Source organism: Xiphophorus hellerii, chromosome 20 (assembly GCF_003331165.1).
Source record: "Xiphophorus hellerii strain 12219 chromosome 20, Xiphophorus_hellerii-4.1, whole genome shotgun sequence".
Classification (NCBI taxonomy): Eukaryota; Metazoa; Chordata; class Actinopteri; order Cyprinodontiformes; family Poeciliidae; genus Xiphophorus; species Xiphophorus hellerii.
In genome coordinates, this window is record NC_045691.1 from 12,138,590 (window position 1) to 12,161,577 (window position 22,988).

General features: G+C 37.3%; 1 protein-coding gene across 1 annotated transcript in view; it reads right to left on the bottom strand.

Annotated features, from left to right (window-relative positions):
- Positions 1 to 20,713, bottom strand: part of col2a1b (collagen, type II, alpha 1b) — a 53,216-nt gene extending 32,503 nt beyond the window's left edge. Inside the window, 19 exon segments of the mRNA XM_032548879.1 lie at positions 2,058 to 2,111; positions 2,275 to 2,319; positions 2,467 to 2,520; positions 2,634 to 2,678; positions 3,887 to 3,940; positions 4,035 to 4,088; positions 4,656 to 4,709; positions 5,452 to 5,505; positions 7,100 to 7,153; positions 8,019 to 8,063; positions 10,883 to 10,960; positions 11,753 to 11,818; positions 11,820 to 11,855; positions 13,025 to 13,078; positions 13,747 to 13,779; positions 15,261 to 15,293; positions 15,609 to 15,625; positions 16,865 to 17,074; positions 20,395 to 20,713. Of these exon segments, the coding sequence (XP_032404770.1) occupies positions 2,058 to 2,111; positions 2,275 to 2,319; positions 2,467 to 2,520; positions 2,634 to 2,678; positions 3,887 to 3,940; positions 4,035 to 4,088; positions 4,656 to 4,709; positions 5,452 to 5,505; positions 7,100 to 7,153; positions 8,019 to 8,063; positions 10,883 to 10,960; positions 11,753 to 11,818; positions 11,820 to 11,855; positions 13,025 to 13,078; positions 13,747 to 13,779; positions 15,261 to 15,293; positions 15,609 to 15,625; positions 16,865 to 17,074; positions 20,395 to 20,488 (1,134 nt within the window). The 5' untranslated portion in view covers positions 20,489 to 20,713.
- Between the last annotated feature and the right edge of the window lie 2,275 nt (positions 20,714 to 22,988).

Consider the following 22,988-nt stretch of genomic DNA (forward strand, 5'->3'; position numbering starts at 1 on the left):
AACCCAACAAAAAACCTAAGAACATCTGACATGCTTCAGGTCTCAAATATGAAGTCAAATATTAAGGTTTAAGATGGTAAAATTACAAAAACACAGAACATGTATGGTTTGTTTGGAGGGATTGCCAGAAGAAAGGATTTTCTATTACGCAAAAGAATATGGCAACATGATTTTCGTTTGCACACTTGCATCTGAATGAACCATGAAATGTTAGGTTATAAGACCAAAGTATAAATGTTTGGCCAAAATACACTTGATGTGTATGGAGAAATTCTGTACAATCGCCCAATGACTACTGTCAGGTATGGTGGTGGAGTGTTTATGATTTGGGATCATCCTTCAGCCACAGAGGAGTAGTGGTCATTTAATAAGATGATTAACTTTGCTGTTTACTAAATTATTCTGCAGTCAAATGTGAGGCAAAGTGTCTAATAGCTTAAGCATAACCTAACTAAGTCCTAAGCCGGACAGCAATCCAAGACATAGAAGGAAATTTATAACACAATTGCTGAAAAAAAATAACATTAAATATTAAGATTTGCAATGACCTAGTCAAAGCCCAGACCTCAACCAGATTGAAATGCAGTGACAAGACTTTTAGACGACTGTGCATAAACTAACGACAGCTAACTTTATAAAAACTGAAGTATCATGAGATGAGATTTCTCCACAGAAATGAAAGAAACTAACAAAGTCTATAGATGCCAACTACTAAACAATGGGGTGTACTTAGTTTTTCACATGACTGTGGTTCAGAACATTAATATAAAAATTGAACAACCCAAGTAGATAATATGTAGCAGATGTTTTGATTCAGCACTGAAAAAACTTGGGCCTCTATTCAAAAGTTATACTGGGAACTCTCTTTCTGTGAAGACAGGGCCAACATTTTACTGCTGGTATGTAGCAGGTGGTGAATGGAATTCCTTTAGTACTAAAATGAAAATAATAGCAACAAATTTTGCCGACCTAATGCTGTGACATAAACATTTGTGTGCAAAACTGCTTCTATTGAACAGACAGGTTTCTTTTCACCTTGACAAAGTTATTTCTAGTGTCTACATTTTTACTGACACAAAAATGAGGATGAGAGCACTACACAAAATATTATCATGCCATTTTTTCTTTAAATAAATAATAAAAATGTACACTTCAGGAGATTCAGCTATAAATAAAGAAAGCTAAATAAAACTGTCATTTTTTTTTCTTTTCAGGAGTTCAGTGTATTCAGCTGAGGTTCAGATAGCTGCACTGTAGCCAACTTTTTTTCTATGTTGGAGTCAGTTCAAAGTTTTCCTCATAAGGTTCAAAGGAGCAAAGAAGAAACAGTAAGATGAGATTGTAATAAATAAATGCTTAAGAGAGAAAAAGCAGCTCTCAAAAAACAACCCTCCCCAAGGAATCGCAGAAGCACGTAATAAGATATTTTTTAACAGTTTTCCATCAGGGGACATTAAACAAGTCACAAAAACTCACATAAAGTTTATCACACTCCTCAGCTAGCAAAATACATCATATTTTTAAGTATTTTATGTCATCAAAATGCATAACACAATAAAACAAAAAAAACCCACTTATTTCCAGTCTTTGCTATGACAAATTCAAGTGAAGCTCTTACATTTTGAAAAGAGATCCTCTATTTACAATTCCTAGAAGACTTTCCAAACAAAAGAGAGTCAAGTCTCGCTGCCATCGCGCAAGAATAAATCATAGAGAGAAAAGACATAAAAATACAGTGTTGGGATCAAAAGATGAAGATGAAAACTAAAAAAAAAATTCTTCTTTATTTTACAACCCAGATGGAGGCAGAGCAAAGTTCTCCTGTTTCAAAATCTCATTATATCCTCCCAGAAAATGTTCCCTAAAGTCAATACATGAATCTTTCAGAAAACTTGTTCTTGTCATTAAAAATATGTTAATATGTTTCTTTCAGAAAATAATTAACAGTCAATGATTTGAAAATACAGGAAAAAAGAAACAACTAAAATAAACAGCACTTTAGTGAAAATAACTGCAGGAACTGATTTGGTGCTACATTTGGTAATTTCATGGCCTACCTTTGCACCAGGAGATCCGGGGAAGCCTGGAGCTCCAGCTGTACCAACAGGGCCCTACAACAAGAAGAAAAACAGGTGAGACATGCAGCTGTTAGAGTCCAGACGCACACTAGCAAAGTGGGGGTAAAAACACAAATCTCACACAGTAAACTCAACTTATTCCTTATTAGATACAAATATTTTAAATGGATTAAAATATGTTTAAAATGATACTTACTGGAGGACCAGCAGGACCAGGCAAGCCATCGTTTCCACGTGCACCCTGAGCCCAGAACACACTAAGTTACAGCAAAGCTACAGTATATAATTTTCACTTCACCAGTCTTAATCCATTGATCAAAAAAGACAGCAAAACAACGTGTTAAATCCAAATCCAGAGCGGGCTTTTAGAGAAGAAAGTTGCACCTACAGCAGATCCAGTGGATCCGGGACGTCCTCTCTCCCCAGGCAAACCACGTGGTCCCTTTGCAAGAAAAAAATTAAATAAGACACTTTGAATATTAATTTACCATTCTTATTATCTGTGAATAAGTGATGTTTTTATGTGCTGCTTCTGTATGGCCAGTAAACACACACCATGGGTCCAGGAGCGCCGCTCTCCCCGGGAGCACCAGCCTCACCCTAAAAAAAAAAACACATTTAGTTCTTAATATGGCAAGACAATTTCACAAAACTCAATAAAAAGTTTTTTTTTTTAATTTCTAGCTGTCATCTGCTGACTATCTTAAGTTGGAAAAATTAGAAGTTTAATGTCTAAGCACTTTATAAAACACCTTAGTGTATGTTTACCCAATAACCACAGTTCTCAAGCTGTGGTACAAGTGCCATATATGGGTAGGACATCAGCAAGATTAATATCATCTGAATTATCTATAATGTTAACATAAAACCAAACAGCTGAAAGACGAGTCATTAAAGCACTTTCATCTTTGCATTTAAATATAAACCACTCAAAAAGGAAGAAACTGAGAATATTTTGAGAACTGGCAGAAGCTGGAGGAGAACTGAGAAGTACCAGTGGTTGCTTATGCTTCACTCCATTTAGCAAGGATTTTAGGAAAGTGAGTCTGGAACAAAAAACTTTAAGCTCAACATAACAAGGTTCTGGCTATAAGTCAGAAAATCAGTGGGATTTTCATTTTTTCTATTCCATAACCAGAATAACAACATCCTAATAGCCATGTAGATTTAGGTCAGGATATTAATAACCTTGGTAGATTTAGATTCTAGATTATTTTAATTCAACGAAGAACTTTCTTTCTAAGACAGAAAGACAGTGATCTTTCAAATGGTTAGAAAATACAGTAAAATTAGTATAAATTTGAAAAAGAATTTAGTAATCAAAACAAATCTATCAGCTTCAATTCAACACTTTGGCTCTGACTTGTACCTGATAGAGAACAGGGCTTATGGGCTTGAATGACTGTTTTCACTCTCTGCATTAAACCAATAAAATCACATGTTTCACAATTACAGGTTGTATGGGGAAAAAAAATATACAAACTAGATATACACAAACTAGCAGAAGTGCAGCTTTCACAGCGATATTGGATTTGGAATTGAAGTTGGTCAGAGACATATATCTTTCTCTGTTGTTATTCTTAAATCAAAGAATCTTGAAATTCTTACTTTAAGAAAGGAATTTGAACATTTTTATCTGAAATATTCAGTGGAAACGAATAAGCATTTATTTTCTTTCTTTCCTAAAAGTATTGTGATACCTGGTAAACTCAGTGTTAGACCAATTGATACTATAGCCAATGTGGCTTTCAAATGTTGTGTAACAAGTACAACCTTGACAAATATCCAACTTGGAAACAAATTCCCACCTTCGCACCAACAGCACCAGTTTCTCCCTTTGTACCGTCGAGACCTGGATAACCCTGAGAAGGTGATAATGCAGAGAAGCTACAGTCAATAATCTGAGAATTATTAGCTCCATGTTTGGGGAGAAAATCTTTAAGGTGACAAACTCACTCTGTGTCCCTTGATGCCTGGCAGACCAGGAGTTCCTGGGAAACCACGAGCTCCCTGTGCAACAAAAGGAAGAAGAACATTGGAGGAGGTGACTGCAGTGAAGGAAATGAAGGTAAAGTCCATTTTAAATTATTTTTATGCTTTTATCAAAGCAGAAAATAGACAAAGAATGCTAACAAGTTACAGCAGGTTCATTTTGTGCTTTGATACAAAATTGTTCTCATGCTAATAACATTTACCCACCTTTTGACATAATTAATCTCATTGAAAGGCAGTTAGTTTGCTTAGAGTGAGTACTAAATCTTAAATAAGACAGGTGTTTTACAATTGGTGCCTAGAGAAGCCACAGGAAGTGCCTCAGTGTTGATATAGATCTGAAACAAACTTTTTTTATTCTGTAAAATTGCAAGTTGAATGCTGTTATTTAGTTCAAGTTACATTTATTGTGACTGAGATTTAGCAGTGACAAAGTGTCAAAACATGAAAACGAAATGTATCATTAATTCATTTTGTTTACAATAATCAATGCACATTGTAACATTTCCCAAGTTAAAATGTCTTTTTTGAGCTTCCTGCACAATCGGAGATTTTTAGAAAAAGTAGCTGACTGAAAGGACTCACCTGAGGTCCGGTGGGTCCACGGTCACCTGATTTTCCTGGTTTACCTGGTTCACCCTAAAATAGAAACATATTAAGTAAATCACATGAACATGTATTCTTAGTCTTTCTGCATGCCTTTGTTTTGTTTTTGCAAATACCGACACCTGCAATGAGCACTTCTAGTGGACAAAATGTAAAACGTCGTGTCTACTGCCATCATGTGGACAAAGAGGGGTATTATATTGAGCAGGCATTTGAACAAGTGGTATTCCAGATTATAAATGAAATAAATTATGAATAAATATGATTTATTTAGATATGTTTTACTACTGAATTGGAGATCAGCTTCATAAGTTGTATAATTTATCCCAATAAGTTTTCTTAAAACACTCTAAGACACTTTGCCTCTTAATTAACAGAAAACAGCACTGATGAGTTGGTTGGGCAACTAAAGTGCCCAACTGAAAAAACATATAGTAAAAACATATAGTTAAACAGGGAAGAAGAATTAAAATCAACTAATTACAATAACAATTAAACAATGCATTTTAACTGTTATTGCTATCTCATTAAATTGGGAAACCAGTACAGTTCACACATTTTGACACATTGCACAATTTGTCTTGCAAGAAAAATTTATTGTTTAATATCTCATTATTATGACAATTTGCTGTAATTTACAAGTTCTTAATTAACCCATCCAAATAAATATTAAATAGTTAATTAAATAATTAAGATATTAAAAAACTTTATCAAAATACAAATTATTATCATTATTATTATTATTATTATTTTTAAATAAATTTATTTCACTTACATCATCTCCGGGTTTTCCAGGGGGACCGGAGGGGCCACGGGGACCCATGGGGCCCTGTTTGTGAAGGAGACACAAGAAAAAACAAAGGTGAGTCACAGTTCCCATTTATAGCCAGCAGAGGGCAACAGCACACAGTTTATATTTTTAACTGATGAGTGATAACGATAGTGGCTGCCTTTCTCTCTGTGATCAGGTGTGATACAAACAGAAGAGCTAGTAAAACATTTCATTTTAATTAAAAGTGAAATGTCAGAAATGTTAAGTTCTGACCTTTATGGGTATTTACTTTATTAAACCACAACTAGTTTATAAACATGAATTAATGCTATCTCTTAAACTGATAAGTTTGTATTGTATAAGAAAATCCTTAGCAGTGACATTGTTCCAGCTTTTTCTGAATTTCACATTAAGAAATGGTTCAATTAACTAATTTAAATAAAAAATAGCAAAAAATAAGAAATCGAAAAGATGTGGACACAATAACGTTAATATAATTATACAAATTTCAGGTTGCCTTGTATTTTGTTTACCTTTCCTGTGATTTCAGTCAATTATAGGATGACTGTAACAATTACAGTTATTCTGTAATTGTATTGCTATCATGTTCATCCACCCTTGCTGACATTTTTTACTTGCTATTTTATCTCATGCTAGAGATCAAACTGTCAATGTTTGATCTTATGTAGGGCACCCTATGTTAGTATTACAGATAAGTTATCATGATCTTTTCAAGCTAATGAAGTGCAATGCATTCACAATTTTATATTCTGACAGGAAACACTAGGCCAAACATTTCTGATTCACTGAACTGCACACTGCCAAAACTGTGACTTCTCCAATTATTTTCTGGAGCTGATTTTTGATTCTAATCACACTTAATGATGTGCTGGCACATTTTAAAAAGAGAAGACATGTCTGTGTAATCTCCACATGAGCAGATTATCACAGCAGTGGGGAGACTTCGTCCTGTCGACCTGCTGAGGGGAAAAGGGAGGATGGGAAAAGATGGATAACATGAGCTTAGGGAGTTTTGGGGTAGTGATTGACTCCAGAAGAAAAGAAGAGAAAACAATAACACCTAAAAACTATATTCTTACTGGAGAAAAACAAGCTTGTTCACTGTTAAAAGAAACCAAGACAGAAAGAAAAGAGACTGCCAAACGTTTCCCAGTGGGGTGACATGTTTGTGTCACAGAATCTGAGACCTAATGGAGCACTGAAGATAATCTGAGACATTAAAATGTAGCAACTAGATGGGCACAAAAAAATTAGATAGGAGTTGTCAAGAAATGTAGCACAGACAGGAAACTGCACTGCTTTCCATTAGCTTTGGGAGTCTGAACACAGGTCAGACAAGTGACACAGTCAGATGAACTGCACTTCCCAAACATAAATGCTGACTTTAGAGGCTTATTATACTTTTTTCACATTTGGAACAACAAGGAGCCTCAGAATGACTTATTTAGTTTAGATCAATTTCTTAAGAAATGTGAATGCCATGAACAAGAAATAGCAAAAAACCCTAAAACAATCTGCCTATAAAGGCAGTAAAAAAGCAGAGAGAAGGTTATAACAGAGGCTAATATTAAAGTATCAAATCCTGCAGAGCTTTTCCAAGAGAAGGAACATTTCACAGCAGGGTACTTACAGATTGTCCAGGCTCTCCAGCCTCTCCTGGGCTGCCTTGGAAACCTTGTGGGCCCTGAGAAGATGAGGGAGGCGAAAGGTAATCGGATACGACTAAGATCTGTTTCACTCACAAACACAACTGCTGTTAATTGTTGATTTTTTAAAAAGCAGAAATATGACAAAAATCAACAACTATTCATACGTTGTTCTGTCAGGCTTCTGAAAATCAAGGCATCAGGTTTTTTTCCCCATTTTTCTCACATTTTTATGACAAAAAGCATTAAATAACAATAGCTAATATAGTTTTTAACGATATTCTCTTTTTCGCTGTTTCCAGTGAAAAAAGAAGTCATGCCTTTCATAAGACTCTACCATGTATGTGCATCATATGTTAAGTTGACAAACGTCTCTGAATCTGAACTTATCACTGTAATTAAACCAAAGGACAGAGGCGGGGCAGGTGGCGCTGTCTGCAAGCTGGCAGGAAGGGCTGAAAGCGCTAAAGTCTGGTTGTAGTGGAAAGAGGAAGGGTGTGTTTGTGTGCATGTGTGTGTCTGGAGGGCGGAGTGTTGTAAGCCCACTGGGCAGTATGAAAGGTAAATTGTCAGGTGTTCAGCAATCTGTCTGGGATGTGGCACAGGAAAAAGCCCCGCAGGCTGCAGCTGGGAGACGAAAGTCTTCTAAGGTGCCGGAAAAAAAGCCCACAGTCTCATTTAAAAGATGTCTGCCAGCTTGTGATATGCTATCCTCCCTGCAGTCTGAAAACTCTGTGGTAATATGAAGGTCAGTACAGCTGTTTGAGGTGGATCATAAAGAGCGCATGCAATGCAGCATGCACTTTTACAAATATAAGACCGTAGCATGAGTATGCTGTGTTAATCAGTATACATGGTCACTCCCAGCTTGGGTGGTGTGTTCAGCGTAAAGCAGGTACTTACAGGTGATCCTGAGGGCCCAGGTGGTCCTCTGGGTCCCATGGGGCCCTGAGGGACAGAGAAGGAAACCAGAGAAGCAACATCAAGCAGGAGTCAGCAAAACAGGTACGATATAAAAACATGATTTTCACTGGAAAACAATTAGATTTATTCTCTTGTTTCTGTTTGAATATGTTAGGAGGGAAATATAACCAACATATCCACTTGAATCACTCGCAGCTTTAGAGGCTCATCACTTGCTTCGCCCCAAAGCAACATAATACTCAACAGCTCTACCTGTCAAAGCCATAAATCGTTAAAAATTCCTCAGTGGCATTAATACTTTCTCTTCATTCCAATCCTTCTTTTTAGCTTTTAAGCTCATACCCAGATCCTTTTTTAGCTTTGTTTCTACTTGTAGTGAGTTTCTATATGTTTAAAGCCCATTAGATGTGCTTCTGATCTTCCAAAAGAGGAGAAACAAACCATCCCACCACATTTGTCTGATTTAAAGAGAATCTGGGTTAAAATCTGAGGGTTAAGGTATCCAGCAGAAGCTCAGCTTTGTCAGACTGAAGCTTAATCTGCTCAGTGAGAATTTCTGCCTGGATTCACACGCCAAAATAATTTTTACGTTAACTTCATGCATCACTGGTCAGCAATTATGCTCTGAGGGGGTAATGTGTGACGTTCCTAATTGCTTTTCTGTCTGATAAACAAAAGAGAAATCCATAATGAAAGAAATGGAAGACAGCAGCAACTTTGTGCTAAAATAGTTCCCACTATAATGTTAATTATAAAAATAACAACCTCGCCCCCCCCCAACTCTTACTTCAGACAGTCATTCTCCTTCATGACAGCATGTCCCCCTTCATTAGTGCTGTACTTATGCTTCCTCAATCAAAAATTTTGGAACCTGGCCACAGTAAATGTCACAGAACTGTACAGTGGTCCTTGGACGTGAATGAAAGTCACCTTTCAGTGGGAATGGGAAGCCCAAACCGGAGTGAGCAGAAGCTTATCAATGGGGCTTTTTATGCTCAGGATGTCTGAATATGTGTTTAAGTGTCTGCATTTCAGTAAAAATACTACTAGAGTGTTTGGCATGTATATATGCAGGATTGATGTTGAAGTAAATGATTAAGGGCTCCATAAAGCATCAGGCCAGGTCAGCTGCCGTCCCTCCAGGGAGCTGAAAAACTGCCAACGCAAATGTGAGCCGGCTTCACAAGGACAGAGAATAGTAGAGATCTGTCAGACAGACATGTGGTGAGAGCATCAGGACCAGCAAAGTGAAAAGTGGGGATATGATCCACTCCAGTCACTCCCACTCTCTCTCCCTCCCTCCTGCCACAGACCCCAGCTGGGCTGAAATTCTGCCGAACTGGATCCTTAAATAGCTTCCAGAGAGCTCCTCAGTCCATTTCAAGAATACCAGCAGTCGCTTATTGTGAGTTTGAAATATAATGATGATCAATAGCTGTTTCAGTAATCACCCATCCTTTACTCCTTCTGAAACCCTAATTTTCCAGCAGGAATCAGGATTTGTGCTGTTTGATCAACACCAGTGGATAAATGTGTCACTTTTACTTCTTAATCTGATACCCAAATTATTCCTGCTCTTTACTGAATTTCAATCTGACATAGATCTGACTTCTGACTTCAATTTCCTGAGGGAGTCTTCCCAAAGGATCAATAAAGTACAAGTCTAAGTCTAAGTCTAAGTCAGATAATGATAAAGATGCATTGGACTCCAAGATGTAATTTCTCATCAAAGGAATCTTAAGGTGAAAATGTTTTAAGACTGACAGAAAACTGTTTGCTTAGTTTTCCCTGTTTTTACTTGTCATGGTTGGTAGTAAAGTCTTACAACAACTAACTAAATCACAACAACATGGTTTATATTGATTTTCCCATTCCCAAAAATTACTTGTAAGCATAATTTTCATAACTGTGTTGACTGAAGTGCTAGCAAATGGTTGCTTTAAAAGCTGCTGAAGTTATTCTTCTTTTGTCAACCATGGTTGTTTCCAAAAAATAAAACATGTTGTCTGTGATTATTTTTTACATAAAAATGACTTCTCAGGAAAATATAATGCTGCTGAAAGGGTGTCAATAGAGTCCAAAAAGAGCCAGAAGGGCTTCCTACTGGAGGATTCAACTAATCACTCAGACTGATGCTAATACTGAGCTAACTCACGAATGGCAACAACCAGATATGGATGTTTCGCTCACACAGAGAAGTGGAGATGTTTATTTTGTTGACCTGACGTTTTACAGAAGGTCCCTGGACTGGACTATACAGGACTAGGTTACAGGTATTTTCTCTGATGAACCCATTTGAACTGGAATGTGTTGAAAAGAACTGTCTTATGGGGGAAAAAAGAAACTAACACAAGTCTTCTTGCTGATACAGCAACATTCAGGTGTGTGGGATTGCCTCTCATCACTTGTAATTTGCCTGCAAACTCAACCCATTTCTTTCACTAACTGAAGCGACTGGCTGATTAACAATGCTTCTCCACCACCTGATCACTAAGTGCCAAAGCAAAAGTGACTCACTGATCAAAAGATTGACATTTTGGGATCATAGTCAGGAAAGTACCCAAATCTTACTCCCACTGTGAACACATTACATAAACATGATGTGTTTCTCAACAAAGTCTTTAAAACGTATGACTTGTTTACTATTCAACTTCATCTTACAATAGAAAAACCAAGACAATAGTTGATGTTTTTCTACAATAGTTTGAACTGAGATAAACTTTTCACCCTAATATGGAGATTATTCTTGTCCCCAGGTTTGAATGAGACTCAGAATATTTCCCTGGATTTGTTTTAGCATCACATGGCAGAGCATGGCCGTGTCTGTGTGGCCTCTTTCTCACCATTGGTCCTTGCATCACCCCCATCTGTGCACCTCCGGCCTTCTCATCAAAACCACCGGCCATCTGAGCAGCAAAGTTCTGGAGCAGGCAAAAAAAAAAAAAAACAGACCACAAACGACCAATCTGTCAATAAAATATTATTTCCACAGGACTTTTCATGCAAAACAGCAAAGCAGAGTGTTTCAAAGATGATAAAAAGACACCTCTATCTATCTGTCTGTTGGTCTGGAAATAGTTTAAAATGTGTTTCCAGGGTTTAGGAGTGCACATAACAATTAAACAGTTGCAGTAAGGCAGATGAAAGGATTGTTATTAAGCATTCGTAATGGTTTATGTCTGTTAATGACCCACCTAACTTAAAGGTACGCTTTAACTTTTTCTAAATCTAATTATCTTTGTTGGCACAATCTGTTTCTTTACTGAACTGAAGCTTTTTGCATCACTTTGGCCGCAGTGGGAATCAGCTTCTAAGAGATCGTGAGCCTCTGGGTATCATGTGAATCACGATGCAGACAAAGGAGAGACAGAGGGCATGTGAACTTTTTTCACAAAGACTCTTCTCACCCCTCTACTGAAAAAGCTTCTTAGGTCTATCTCAGCACATCACCCCCCCTTCAGCCTCCCCTCTGTCCTTTCTCCTGCAAAGAATGAGAGGCATTTGTCCATTCTCTCTCAGCATCCATGCCGTTGTATCTCTGCCCCCTCCCCTCTCCTGCAGTTTCACACATCTTTTGTCCTTTTTGGACTATTTTCTGCTGTTCTTTACCCCCTTTTTCTCCTAATTCTAGCCAGTCACTAGCCTGACTCTACTGTCAGCCTTGAATATGTGTTGAGCTCCTTTATGTTGTAACCAAAACATGAGATACTTACTCCACCAAGTCCAGGGGGACCATTAGGTCCTGGAGGCCCAGGGGGTCCAGGGTTTCCAGGGGTTCCATGGTTCACCATCTCTGCCACGAGGACCAGGGGTCCCCTGAAGAAGACAGAACGAGTTAAAATAAACCTAAAAAATAGTTAGAAAAGAACAAAATATAGTCAAATGTGTTCATAAAACCATTTTCTAATAAAAAATAAACTAGAAGTTTATCAAAAAATATAAGCTTTAAGAATAAATGAAATGATTAACAATGCAAATAATAGGAATAAGAAGAAATGTTTGCATAAAGAAAGTTTTATTTGGTTAGCTAGTAAACATCCATATTCTCATATTTATGGTATTATGGATAGAAATTATAATATTGTCTTTAGCTTCTTATGTAAGGGGAAAGAGTCTAAAAGAACAGTTTTTATGACCAAAGTTTCATTCATTTTTAAGTTTCTGTGCCAATCTCTGAGCTCAGGAGCAATTCATATTTTCATAACCACTGGCAGAAAGTAAAACAATAGGGACAGTATTAGTTAGCTATCAGTTGACAGAAGCCCATCAGCTCAGCTTATCATGAAGTAATCTGACTCCAACAATGAGGAATACAGAGTGAAATATGCCATTCAGACTGCAACAAAACAAAACATTTCTGGTTTAGACATCCATTTAAAGCACTTTCATTACAGGTTGTGTTGCATGCTTGTGATTTCTCAGGCCAACCCTGCATACCTCTGTGCATGTAGTGACAAATCACCTAGCAAGCTAATCCAAAACAAAAAATGTACTGAATATCTAAAAAGGCTGCAGACCTTCTGCTCGCCAAAATTAAATCTAGCTCATGTTTAGATCTGCATAAACAAGATAACTACATGACATAAACTACACGCCTGCAGCCTACTATCACATCCGCCTTGTTACATTAATGAGGCGATCAAAGCAGATGCAGATTTCCCACACCAAGCGACTGGGAGGCCGCCGAGAGAAGCAAACGTTTACATTATGAGTCTCCCAACAGTCTTGCATCTGTTAAACAACCCAGACCACAGGGCCTAATGGAAACGACACATGACTAGTTAGAGTGTAGTGCTCAGTGAAAGGCTACTATTATCTGCAAGCTATAACATATACACGCATACACACACACGCACACCCTCCAGGAGCCACAGCTATCAAATTCAATCAGACATACTGTACTCATTAACAGAGCAGGAAAGGAGTATAGGTTTTTTTTTTAAGTTTCTGGGAGATTTTCTTATTTTAATGTATAAGAAACCAACTTTCTCTCCTTTTTCTCCTCTTGGTCCTCGGGGTCCTTGCTCTCCTGGTGGGCCCTGGATGAACATGATGGAAGTAAATGAGGTTAGGATTTATTTCCATACAGGTGAAAGAAGCAGGCTGCTGAATTTAAACTTTGATGGTGTTACAGAGAGGAAACTTGAACTAAATTATTATTTCAATCTCAGGGTTGCCAGATGTTTTTTTGAAATTCAAAACTTTTCAATATTTTGTTAAATTTTCCACCTATTTTGACAGACGATTCTAAAAACAAAATTTTTTATATTCACTCCAAATATTTCTTCAGTGGTCAAGCTTTAAATACGTAAACCTCAAACTTAAATGTGTCAAGTAAGTAAGTAAATAAGATAGGAAAGAACACTTTTCTGTTTTTTTCCTAATGAGTTTCTTGTTCTGAAACTCCCAGAGTTCACCTGGAGTGACATCTGTCCATGAAACATATGCAGGTGTGCGCATGCACTTACTGATAGAAAAGAACATACAAAAAAAGTAGTTTTATTGGAAACATTGTGTTCTAAGTGAGTGTAAGATATTAAAATCAACTCATTTCAGGAATTTTAGATATTTAATTAGGAGGGAGTACAGCCCTGCTGATCTAGACTTTGATAAACTACTAAAACAAATGCTATATATTTCTAGACTCTACATGACTGAGTCAAAAGCCTGTTATTTTTAAGCAATTAAATGGAGGAAAGTTAGATACCATGGGGCCGGATGGTCCTCTTGGTCCTACAACCTATATTAGAAAAAAAAAATCATTAAACAAATATATATTTCATATAAATAACAACTTTAATTTAACTGGTTCTGCAGAAGGTTTGCACTTACTGGATATATTCTCTTTCAAGAACCAAGCAAAAACATTATCTTTCCCCAATCAAAAGTAGACTAGCTAATTGCTTATTTCTTCAGGCAAAGCGTAAGGAGAAACATACAGTAAACAATGGCCTTTTATTTCCTGCTATGAACTGAGGCACAAAACACTTCCAGGTGCATCAGCAGCAGTGAGGACTTTACTCTCTCGTCTGGTAGGAACTTGAATGTACTGAAGTACATTCAAGTACTTCAGTACGCCTCCCTTTCATTTTGGATACCATCTATATTTCATGTTTGCCTTTTATTGTGGAATTCATTAATATCATTAATAAGGAAATTTAAATATATCAATTTAAATGATATATTTAAACAAACACACACAGTTTGTGTGTTTGTGAACACACAAACTGTCCTCTTCTTGTCTCGTCTGTTTTTTTGGGCTTTTTTACAAGCTACTTTACAACTTACTGTTAAATTACTACCACAGTTTTGAAAGTCACACCCAGAAAGCTAATTTAAAGCTTAAAGTTAATTTAAGGGTAGTTGGGCATTTGCATTTCATTCTAATGCGTTTCCAGTGGTTGGTTTTACACCCGTTTCTTTTAGGATTAAACGCCTGAGGAAGATAAACATACTAATCAAAATAAAAGGACCAACTTAGGCTCTTCCTGACTACAACTGATATTATGTTTGTTGAGGCTTAATGTGCTGATTCATACTCTTTTTGAGTATATATATATATATATATATAATCTTCAATTGTTATAAAAATTTATCAAATATGACTTTAAAAAATGTGACTTAATAATTTAACATCTGAAAATTGGGCCTCTGTCTCTTTAAAAACTTCTGCTCTTTCTGAAACTCCGCCTACAGGATGTCATCACAACATTGCTCCTCTATTAAAAATTCATGGTTTTTACTAGCACTGAGAAGTAGCTTGTATAATGATTTCAGCTGATGCGCAGTTCCACCCAGGAGTTTACTAATTACTGCTGGCTAGTCTGAAGGAGCGGGGGAGGGGTGCTCTGTGAGGAAGGAGCTTGGAAGCTCGGAAACTGCAGCTCCAAGGGGGAGTTGCGTCTCAAAGGCGGTGCTCAGTCCACCCAGGTGTTTTACACAGCTCAATGGTCGCCACGGGAAATTAAAGGATTTCTCAAACATGCATGAAAGAATCAAGGCAATACTCCAGGTATTTTTGGATGAAGGAATAATATTATAGAATGATGTAAAACTCAAAAATAGATTTTACTACCCCTATAAACAATTACAGTATATTCACATATACTATATGTATCTTTTTTCCTACACTACCAGTGTTTTATGTAAGAACTGTATCTTCTAAAGTCAGCTTTTCCAAATCAAAAGCTAAAATTGTAATATTGTGCGATATCAACTTACATCTGTAATGTCTCCGGGTTCACCCTTCTGACCCTGATGAAAGAAAAGTATGGCAGAAACACAATGATTATTGTGGCTTAAATACTATGTGTGACCACATTTTGAAGAGAAATCTGAATTCTTTTCATTAAGAGTGTTAAATAAGACCCATGTTTGCTGTTGAGTATATAAGTGTGGCACAGTGTGTACAGGAAATACCTATTACTCATCTGGCAACACTCATTTACATCAAACACATATCTAAATCCTTAAACTGACTAGTTCTTCCTGCCTATCAATCAGGGAAAAACAGAGGCTCAACTTCACAGACACAGTCATGATCCGAAACACAGTTATTTTGTGTCTCACCTTGGCTCCTGTTCCTCCTGTTAGGTGTTCATCCAAGTTTGAGATGGAAATAGATCACAGTTAGTGAACAGATCGCACCATAAACCCATAAGATCAAAATAGCATTCCACAGCAGAATAAAGGAGTACATGGATCAAACACAGAAACTATTCGAAAGACCACCACCAAATCATAGTGTTTACACAAAAAAGCCCATTAGGCAAGAACAAGTGTTGATTGTCTCACCATCTCACAAAAGCCTAAAGTTAAAGCAAAACAGGTGCATTTAATGGAAGCAGCAGAAACAAGCTTCTGCAGAGCACATGTTTCAACAAGAAGGGCTTAAATTTGTAGCATTTTACGTAAGGATTTTAGTATTTTACTGCAAATTTTTTGCAATAGTTAGTTACACCAAAGCTTAAAATGTGCTTAGTTTTAAATAATGCTGGTTATGTTTTCATATTCAGTAAAATTATTTTGACTTAATTTCAAATCTGATCTGGGGCAATCCCATCGTCAGTCGAGTTATGGAACCTTTGACTCCTTTTAGAAGAAATTTTCCATATGAATGCATCAAATAATCATTCAATTTTGGTAACCAGCCTTATTTCTATTTATGCTGATGATGAATTATTCTTTGTTACAAAAGCAACTATTTTTGCCTTTAAATGTGTAATGTTTTTCTAGCATCTAAACCCACAAGCATGCATTGCAAACAGTGACACCTCTGGTTTCACTGATGCTCCTCAGCCGATTTTATTTACATTTCCAAAGCTGGCCATTGGTGTTGGGACACTGAGGCCTTTGTTTATCAGGAAGCCATGGCACTTTGGAGGCGAGCGGTCTGAATGGCCTCCTTCATATACTCTTTACTCTCAGTAGAGAGTCGGGCTATTTTCTTGCCATCAGATCTGCAGAAATCCACAGAGAGGATATAGAGCAGAAATGTGAGGCCGTGGCCGCTTCACTGAGGTATTTCCTTAATCACTACCACATGTTTTCATGATACTCAGGGAAGGAGCATATTTAAACAAGACGAGGCCAAGGTGCACCAGCTATGGAAAAACAACGGCCAGATTAAGCTTTTCATTGAAACCGTGTCTGGGTGTCACTGCTTTTTCTCATCATCTGTTTGCCTTGGGGACAGAAAAGTGCATTCAAATTTACTATAACACCAAATATTCCAGGTGTTCTTTTATTCTCATCCCTCCAAAACAAACAGCATGATCCCATACAGTAATTTATTTATGAGAGATGTAAGATAAATAAATTACAACCAAAAGGTGGTGGCTGGTCAGCAGGGCAGATGGGGCAACACTCTCCAAATGGGATTTCAGGTTTGGGGCAGTCTCTTAGCTCCTCGCAGACAATGTCATCACACAGAACCGTTCCCGTATCACACACACAGATGCGACAAGGCTCTGGTTTCCATATGTCCTTGTCGTTATAAAGTTGTCCTTCGTGTCTACAGGCAGAAGCATCCTCCTCTGTGTTTGAGATCCCAGTCAAGGGGCACAAAGAGGAGGATGCAGGTAGGAGGGAAGAAGGAGATTAACCCATAATAACAGCTGGCATTAAGTGAAAAATCACAAAATATAATGTTTCTTTCTACAATCACTCCTCTACAGTGATAATTAAAGACCTTAAGGAGATAGTTCAATGCAAAAATACTTTGTATTATTAATTTAAACACGTAATTCACTGAAGTGGTATATGGTAAATTTATCTCATTAACTTAATCAGCAAACATACCCTGAAATATGTGCATGTTAACCATCAGAGAATTATGCCACTAATATTGATTCCTTTTCATCAAGAAAATTCGAATGCAGCATTGATATAAAGATTTGAACTCTCAGCTGATGAGTCATCAAATCTCCAAAATTGCAATTAGTTGTTTTGTATTCGAGTTTATATAGTGCAATTTGAGATTTAAAGTCAACATGAGGTATAAAGCAAATATTATAACATGCTTAATGAAGAACATATGCCTGCTGTTTTTTTAAAAAAGAAGCTAATTTTCAATGATTATTACCATATTTTTTGGATTATAAGCTGCTACTTTTTTCCCACGTTTTGAACCATGCAACTTGTATCCGGGTGCGGCTTATATATGTACGTTTCCAGTTTTTAAAAAAAAAACCTTTGTGGCTGCGGCTTATAGTGAGGTGCGCTCTATAGTCCGGAAAATACGGTAGCAGCACTCCTAAACTGTTTAAATGATCAAATGTGGCATATTTCTAGATTCTCTTTTCTGTTGTCTAAAAGTTCCATCCATCCATAATTAACTTATATTTAAACCTTAAGAATGTGCCAATATGGACTAAGAACTCTGGAAGTTGAGCCTATGAAAGTATGGAGAAAAATTTAATAATATTTTTTTTTTTTACATTTACCCTGTATTAAGGCAGAAATGAATTAATCTCAGTTTCTAACTTGATCAATAAATTTGAAGAATGGCTGTTCCATCTCCAGTCTTATATAATTGAGAAATTCCTTTTTACCAATTCTTTGTTGGGTCATTAAGGGAATGCATGCAACCTTTACAGTAGCCACAAGGTGGCGGTGTAAAACCACAGACTTCAATTTAGCCTGAGCAATAGTTGCAGGAAACCTCCAATAAATAACGTGAGTAGCACTAGTAGCTGAAGGCTTAACAAGCTAAAAATAGAGCTAGTCTACATTGTGGGAAGCACCCACATTAACTGCATAAGAGAACGACTTTGAATACAGGAAAAGAAAAAGTTTGCTTTTAGACCACAACCTGCCAAGGAGAACACAGAGGAATATTATGAATGTTTTAACAAGCAGTTACTGCACATGATACAAATCTGATTAAATAAAGTAAATCTGACAACAGACAGAACAGGCACATTTTCCAGAATGGTAGAGACTGGCAGGAACACCTGCTGAGAGAAATGATCTGACTGGAGTCAATGAACTTGTGCAGACGGGTTAGAGGCAACAAACGCAGCAAAAGATAGGCCTAAAGGTATGAACTGGTAAGAGAGGATAAGAGGTGAAGGAACAAGAACAGTAGCTGTATTTACCTTTTAGCAATGCTTAAGTCTAGCTAACCTAACAGACCACAGCAGCAATGAATGGGGTCTTTCTGGAAAGGGGACCCAGTGGACAATTGACCAACTATTGGCTTGTATAAACATGGGGAGCATTTCAACCCCCATACGCAGGCCGTGGCTGCGTCAGATGCCAGTTCAAACACATTAGAGGGAAGAAAATGGTGGCTTTCATGTGCATTCCTTGAGGTTTTGATGTTTAATTTTACAGGGGCAGATACTATCGAAGCCTGCACCTGCCCTTCCATTGGCTCACATATGAATGATTATCCTGATATGGGATACATTAATACCAGTCCTCCTCCATATACTTGAAAGTTGAAATTTAACGGGTTTCTTATTATGTAATATAAATAGAAAAGAATTGGGTCCCGAGGGTAATTTTTATGGGACTAAAATGAACACTTGAAATAGAAATCCAGGTGTTTCCTAATGTCATAAAAGTTTCATCTTTTTAAAAGTTTAATGTAACTTTTTGACTTTTATGCATTTGACATTCATGACTGAAACATCAAAATATGACCTCTTTACTATTTCTTCTAGAAAGATTTCTCCTCCAGCTAGAGAAGAAGGCTTGCATTATATCAAGACTCTTATTTCCCTGAGAGGGTAATTTGACACTTCAAATGACTTTGGCACAGCTACCTTCTTTCTTTTCTCCCCTTTCCTCTGAGAAAATACACCTTTTATTTGCTTTAAAGATTCAGACCTTTTTTTCTACTTGTGCAGAAAAAAATAATTTACTTCTCAGAATTCAGACCTGATGTGCCTCTCTTATATTTTTTCCAGTCAGCGCTATTCCCTTCTGGCCCAATCTCTCTCTTTCTCTCTCTCTCACTGTCACAGCTTAATCTTTCAAATAGAAGAACTAAAATCACAAAAAATGGTATTCCTGCCCTGTTGTGGCCTTTAACATCTCTTGTGAGTGCTAAAATTAGACAATGATGCAGGTTAATTCCACTTCACCTTTATCTAAATTGGGAAATATTAGGAATTATTTAATAATGAAAATTATATTGCTCTAATTTCAGAAAGGTCAACAAGTTCACAATTCTATAAGTGTTTTTAAGAGTATTTTTAGTGACACTACCACCTTTTTGCCTCAACATGCCAGGATTCGCCTGAATGCCCTCTGACAGCGATGGAATGTGAACACATTTTACCAAAGGCCCTTGAGCCTGACCACTTTTCAGTTTTTTCTGCCCCTTTCCCCCTCTTTATTAAGTGAATCTGCAGTTTTAAAGGATAGTCTGTCAAGGCCCCTAAAGCACCCGCAGGTGTCAGGCAGTTCAACTTCCAGAAAGAACAGCCAGGGTGATAGGAAAAAGCTTCAGGGTTACAAGGAAGTCCAATGTATCCCTCATATTTATTATTCTGTCTTAAAACTAAAGGCTAATACTAATACAACTTTTATCAGGTAGAATAACAGCATGAACTTAGAAAGAGCATCCAAAGAGGCAAGATTTGCAAAGAAGTTGCAAAGATCTCCATCAGCCTTTTGAGCAAGCACCTGTGGATTTTATAGGCAACAAATATTCTGTATCATCTTTGCACTTTAAACCCTACAACCTTCTATTTTATTTTTGCTCAATAAAAATTTGATATTTCCCTTGCGTGAATGTGCAATGACCACATCAAATCACCATAAAAGCAAATTATTTCATAATCTTGCATCAAAGGAAAACTTCACTTGCAACATTATGACAAAGTTATACATTTCAGTCACTTACGGTCATCTTCCAGTTGACATCTCACAACGGCTAATAGACAAACTTGGGATGCTACAAGAAGCAGTACAGTCCTGGAATCCATAAAGCTCAACATGTCTAAATATTAGACATGCAGCAGGGAGAGAGAAGGGTGCGAAGGCTTCTCTCAGTAATTTTTAGTGTGTTATGTCCCAGTTACAAAAAACGGATCATTCGACTTTTACCCTTCCCGGATGATAATCGATGAGGGGGGGGAATCCAGCGGCAGGACCCGGACCTGCAGCACAAACTCAGCACCGACCGCTCCAGGCCAGACGCTGTAGTTTTATGTCCCCGTTGTCTTCAATGAATCTTCGTATATTCCAAAATACCAGACCGGCCCCCTTTAACCCCCTGTCAGGCTGAAATTTGACTCCCCCTTATTTTTCCCTCCCAGTCGGTCTCCCAGTTTCCATTATCCCACTTATAGACCACTCCTTTCCTCACGTGTGGACAGGAGCCCGAAAAAGACGCAAACTTTTTTTTTTACTCTTTTCCTGTTTGAATCCAGTCTCACCTTCACCTTACTCATCGGGAGAATGCTAGCGTGGTTTGGTTCCTGTAAATTGCGGCACTTCTTTGGCATTTAGTGATACAGGTGCCTAGCCTGACTAGTAAGTAAAGTTTTGCACATGAAGCTTACTGTAAACCTATCACAAAAAGTATTTTGCTCTGAAAAGTACCATTCTGTTGTAATGTTAGCGCTCACACTCAAAACCCCAATACACGTCTTAAAAATAAATAAAAAATATAAAAAAATTATAATAGATAAATAAATAAATACAATCACAAACCCAAATTTCAGTATATTCAGTAATTTTGAATACCACATATGATCAAGCCATAAAGGTTTATTCCTAACTGACAGAGTCCTCCCATAGAGGTGTATTCTAACTTATCATTGGAAAGTTAAGTGGAAGGAAAAAGGTGGCCAAAAATGGTGCACAAGCAAGTAGATGAGAGCAGTGATGAAACGGTTATGCATCAAAGTGCATTCAAGAGTTTGTGGGGGACTCTGAAGTTACAGAAGTATCCTAGCAATGGGGTACAAATGTATTTGTGTCATGAACGTCAGAAGCCTTAACTGAGCAAAGACAAAAAAAGGATTGAAAGTACATAGTGTTCAATGTAATTAAACCCACAATAATCTTTTCAGATGTACAGTATATTTTCAATTTCATTGGGGAATCAAGGTACCCAATTCTGAAGGGAAATACAATTCCAACTTGCTTAAGGTCCAGTACAACAATCACTTTGCAAGTAAGACATCTGCATTTGTCAATTGTGTTTTATCCAGTTTAAGTTAGCACAGTTCAGGAAGGTTTGAATTTTCTGACAAGCCTCATGGAGATAATCATTTCATTTACAAACAGGGCCAGTACTCCACTGACAAAAGTACTAATAGCTGTTTTAATGAAAAGGCTAATTAAAATAGACCATAGTTTATTTTAAGAACTTAAACCACATGGGGAAACTTTGGATTGTTATCCAGAAGAAGATCAGAGACACCAGTCCCAACATTGACGTTCAGTTGAACGTTGCTGCTTGAACAGAGCAACACACTGATACCCTCCATGCCACACTGCACTGATACAGAGATAATTCATGAAAATGAGCTGAGACAGATTCAATTCAATTCAATTCAATTCAATTCAATTCAATTCAATTCAATTCAATTCAATTCAATTCAATTCAGTTTTATTTATACAGCACCAATTCATAACAAATGTCAGCATACAAAACACAATCCCAGTCATGCTCTGTGTGACTAATCTCAACTTGTGCAACTTCAATTTGCTATTTCACTAAAAAAAATTGCACAACCAAAACATGGGTGACATTTGGATGTAATACCCTGGCTTTAAAACATTGCATAAACAACTGGTTGACCATTAGAGAAATTCTTCTAATTTTCAGTTTTAATTATAATAGCAAAAACATCTGACTGCTTCATATGCTCAATTTCTGGATTCCTTCCTCCGAGAGTGGCAGATGGCCTTCTGGAACAGCCTAGATTTTCCCAGTCAGACCCACGGACGGGCCCTGCAGTTTGACCTGTTCAGGCTTTCACCTGTCCCATCAGACAGTAAGATTCCACCAAAAGCCATTTGTGAGTAGCAGATGACAATTTAGTTGCATCATCAAGAGACCTCAGCTCTTTACAAGGTTGCAACCTTTGAGCTTTGACGTTTGACCCACCACACTTTATTGGAGCCAGGAGCAGCTGGTGTCTCCTGAGAATGCAGTGAGGCTGATGCTGAGGGTCCCAAGGACAACGGAGGTTATCACCTGAAAAGCTTTGTAACTCAGTGAGCTTGATAATTGATTTACAAGAGATGAGTGTTGAGCAAGTGGATCACTGGAAGCTAAAAGATCTAAATTTGTGCTAAATTCATAAAAAAATAAACTGAGCCATTTTATTTCAGTCTTGAACAATAAACCACCCAATATGTTTATTGGATGGTTTATTGGCAAAATAAATCATATCTTGCCTTTTTTATGAACTGACTTGAATTTGCAAAACTTGTAATTTTGTGTATTTCTAGTCATGTTTTGGCAGATTGTTGAGCACAAAC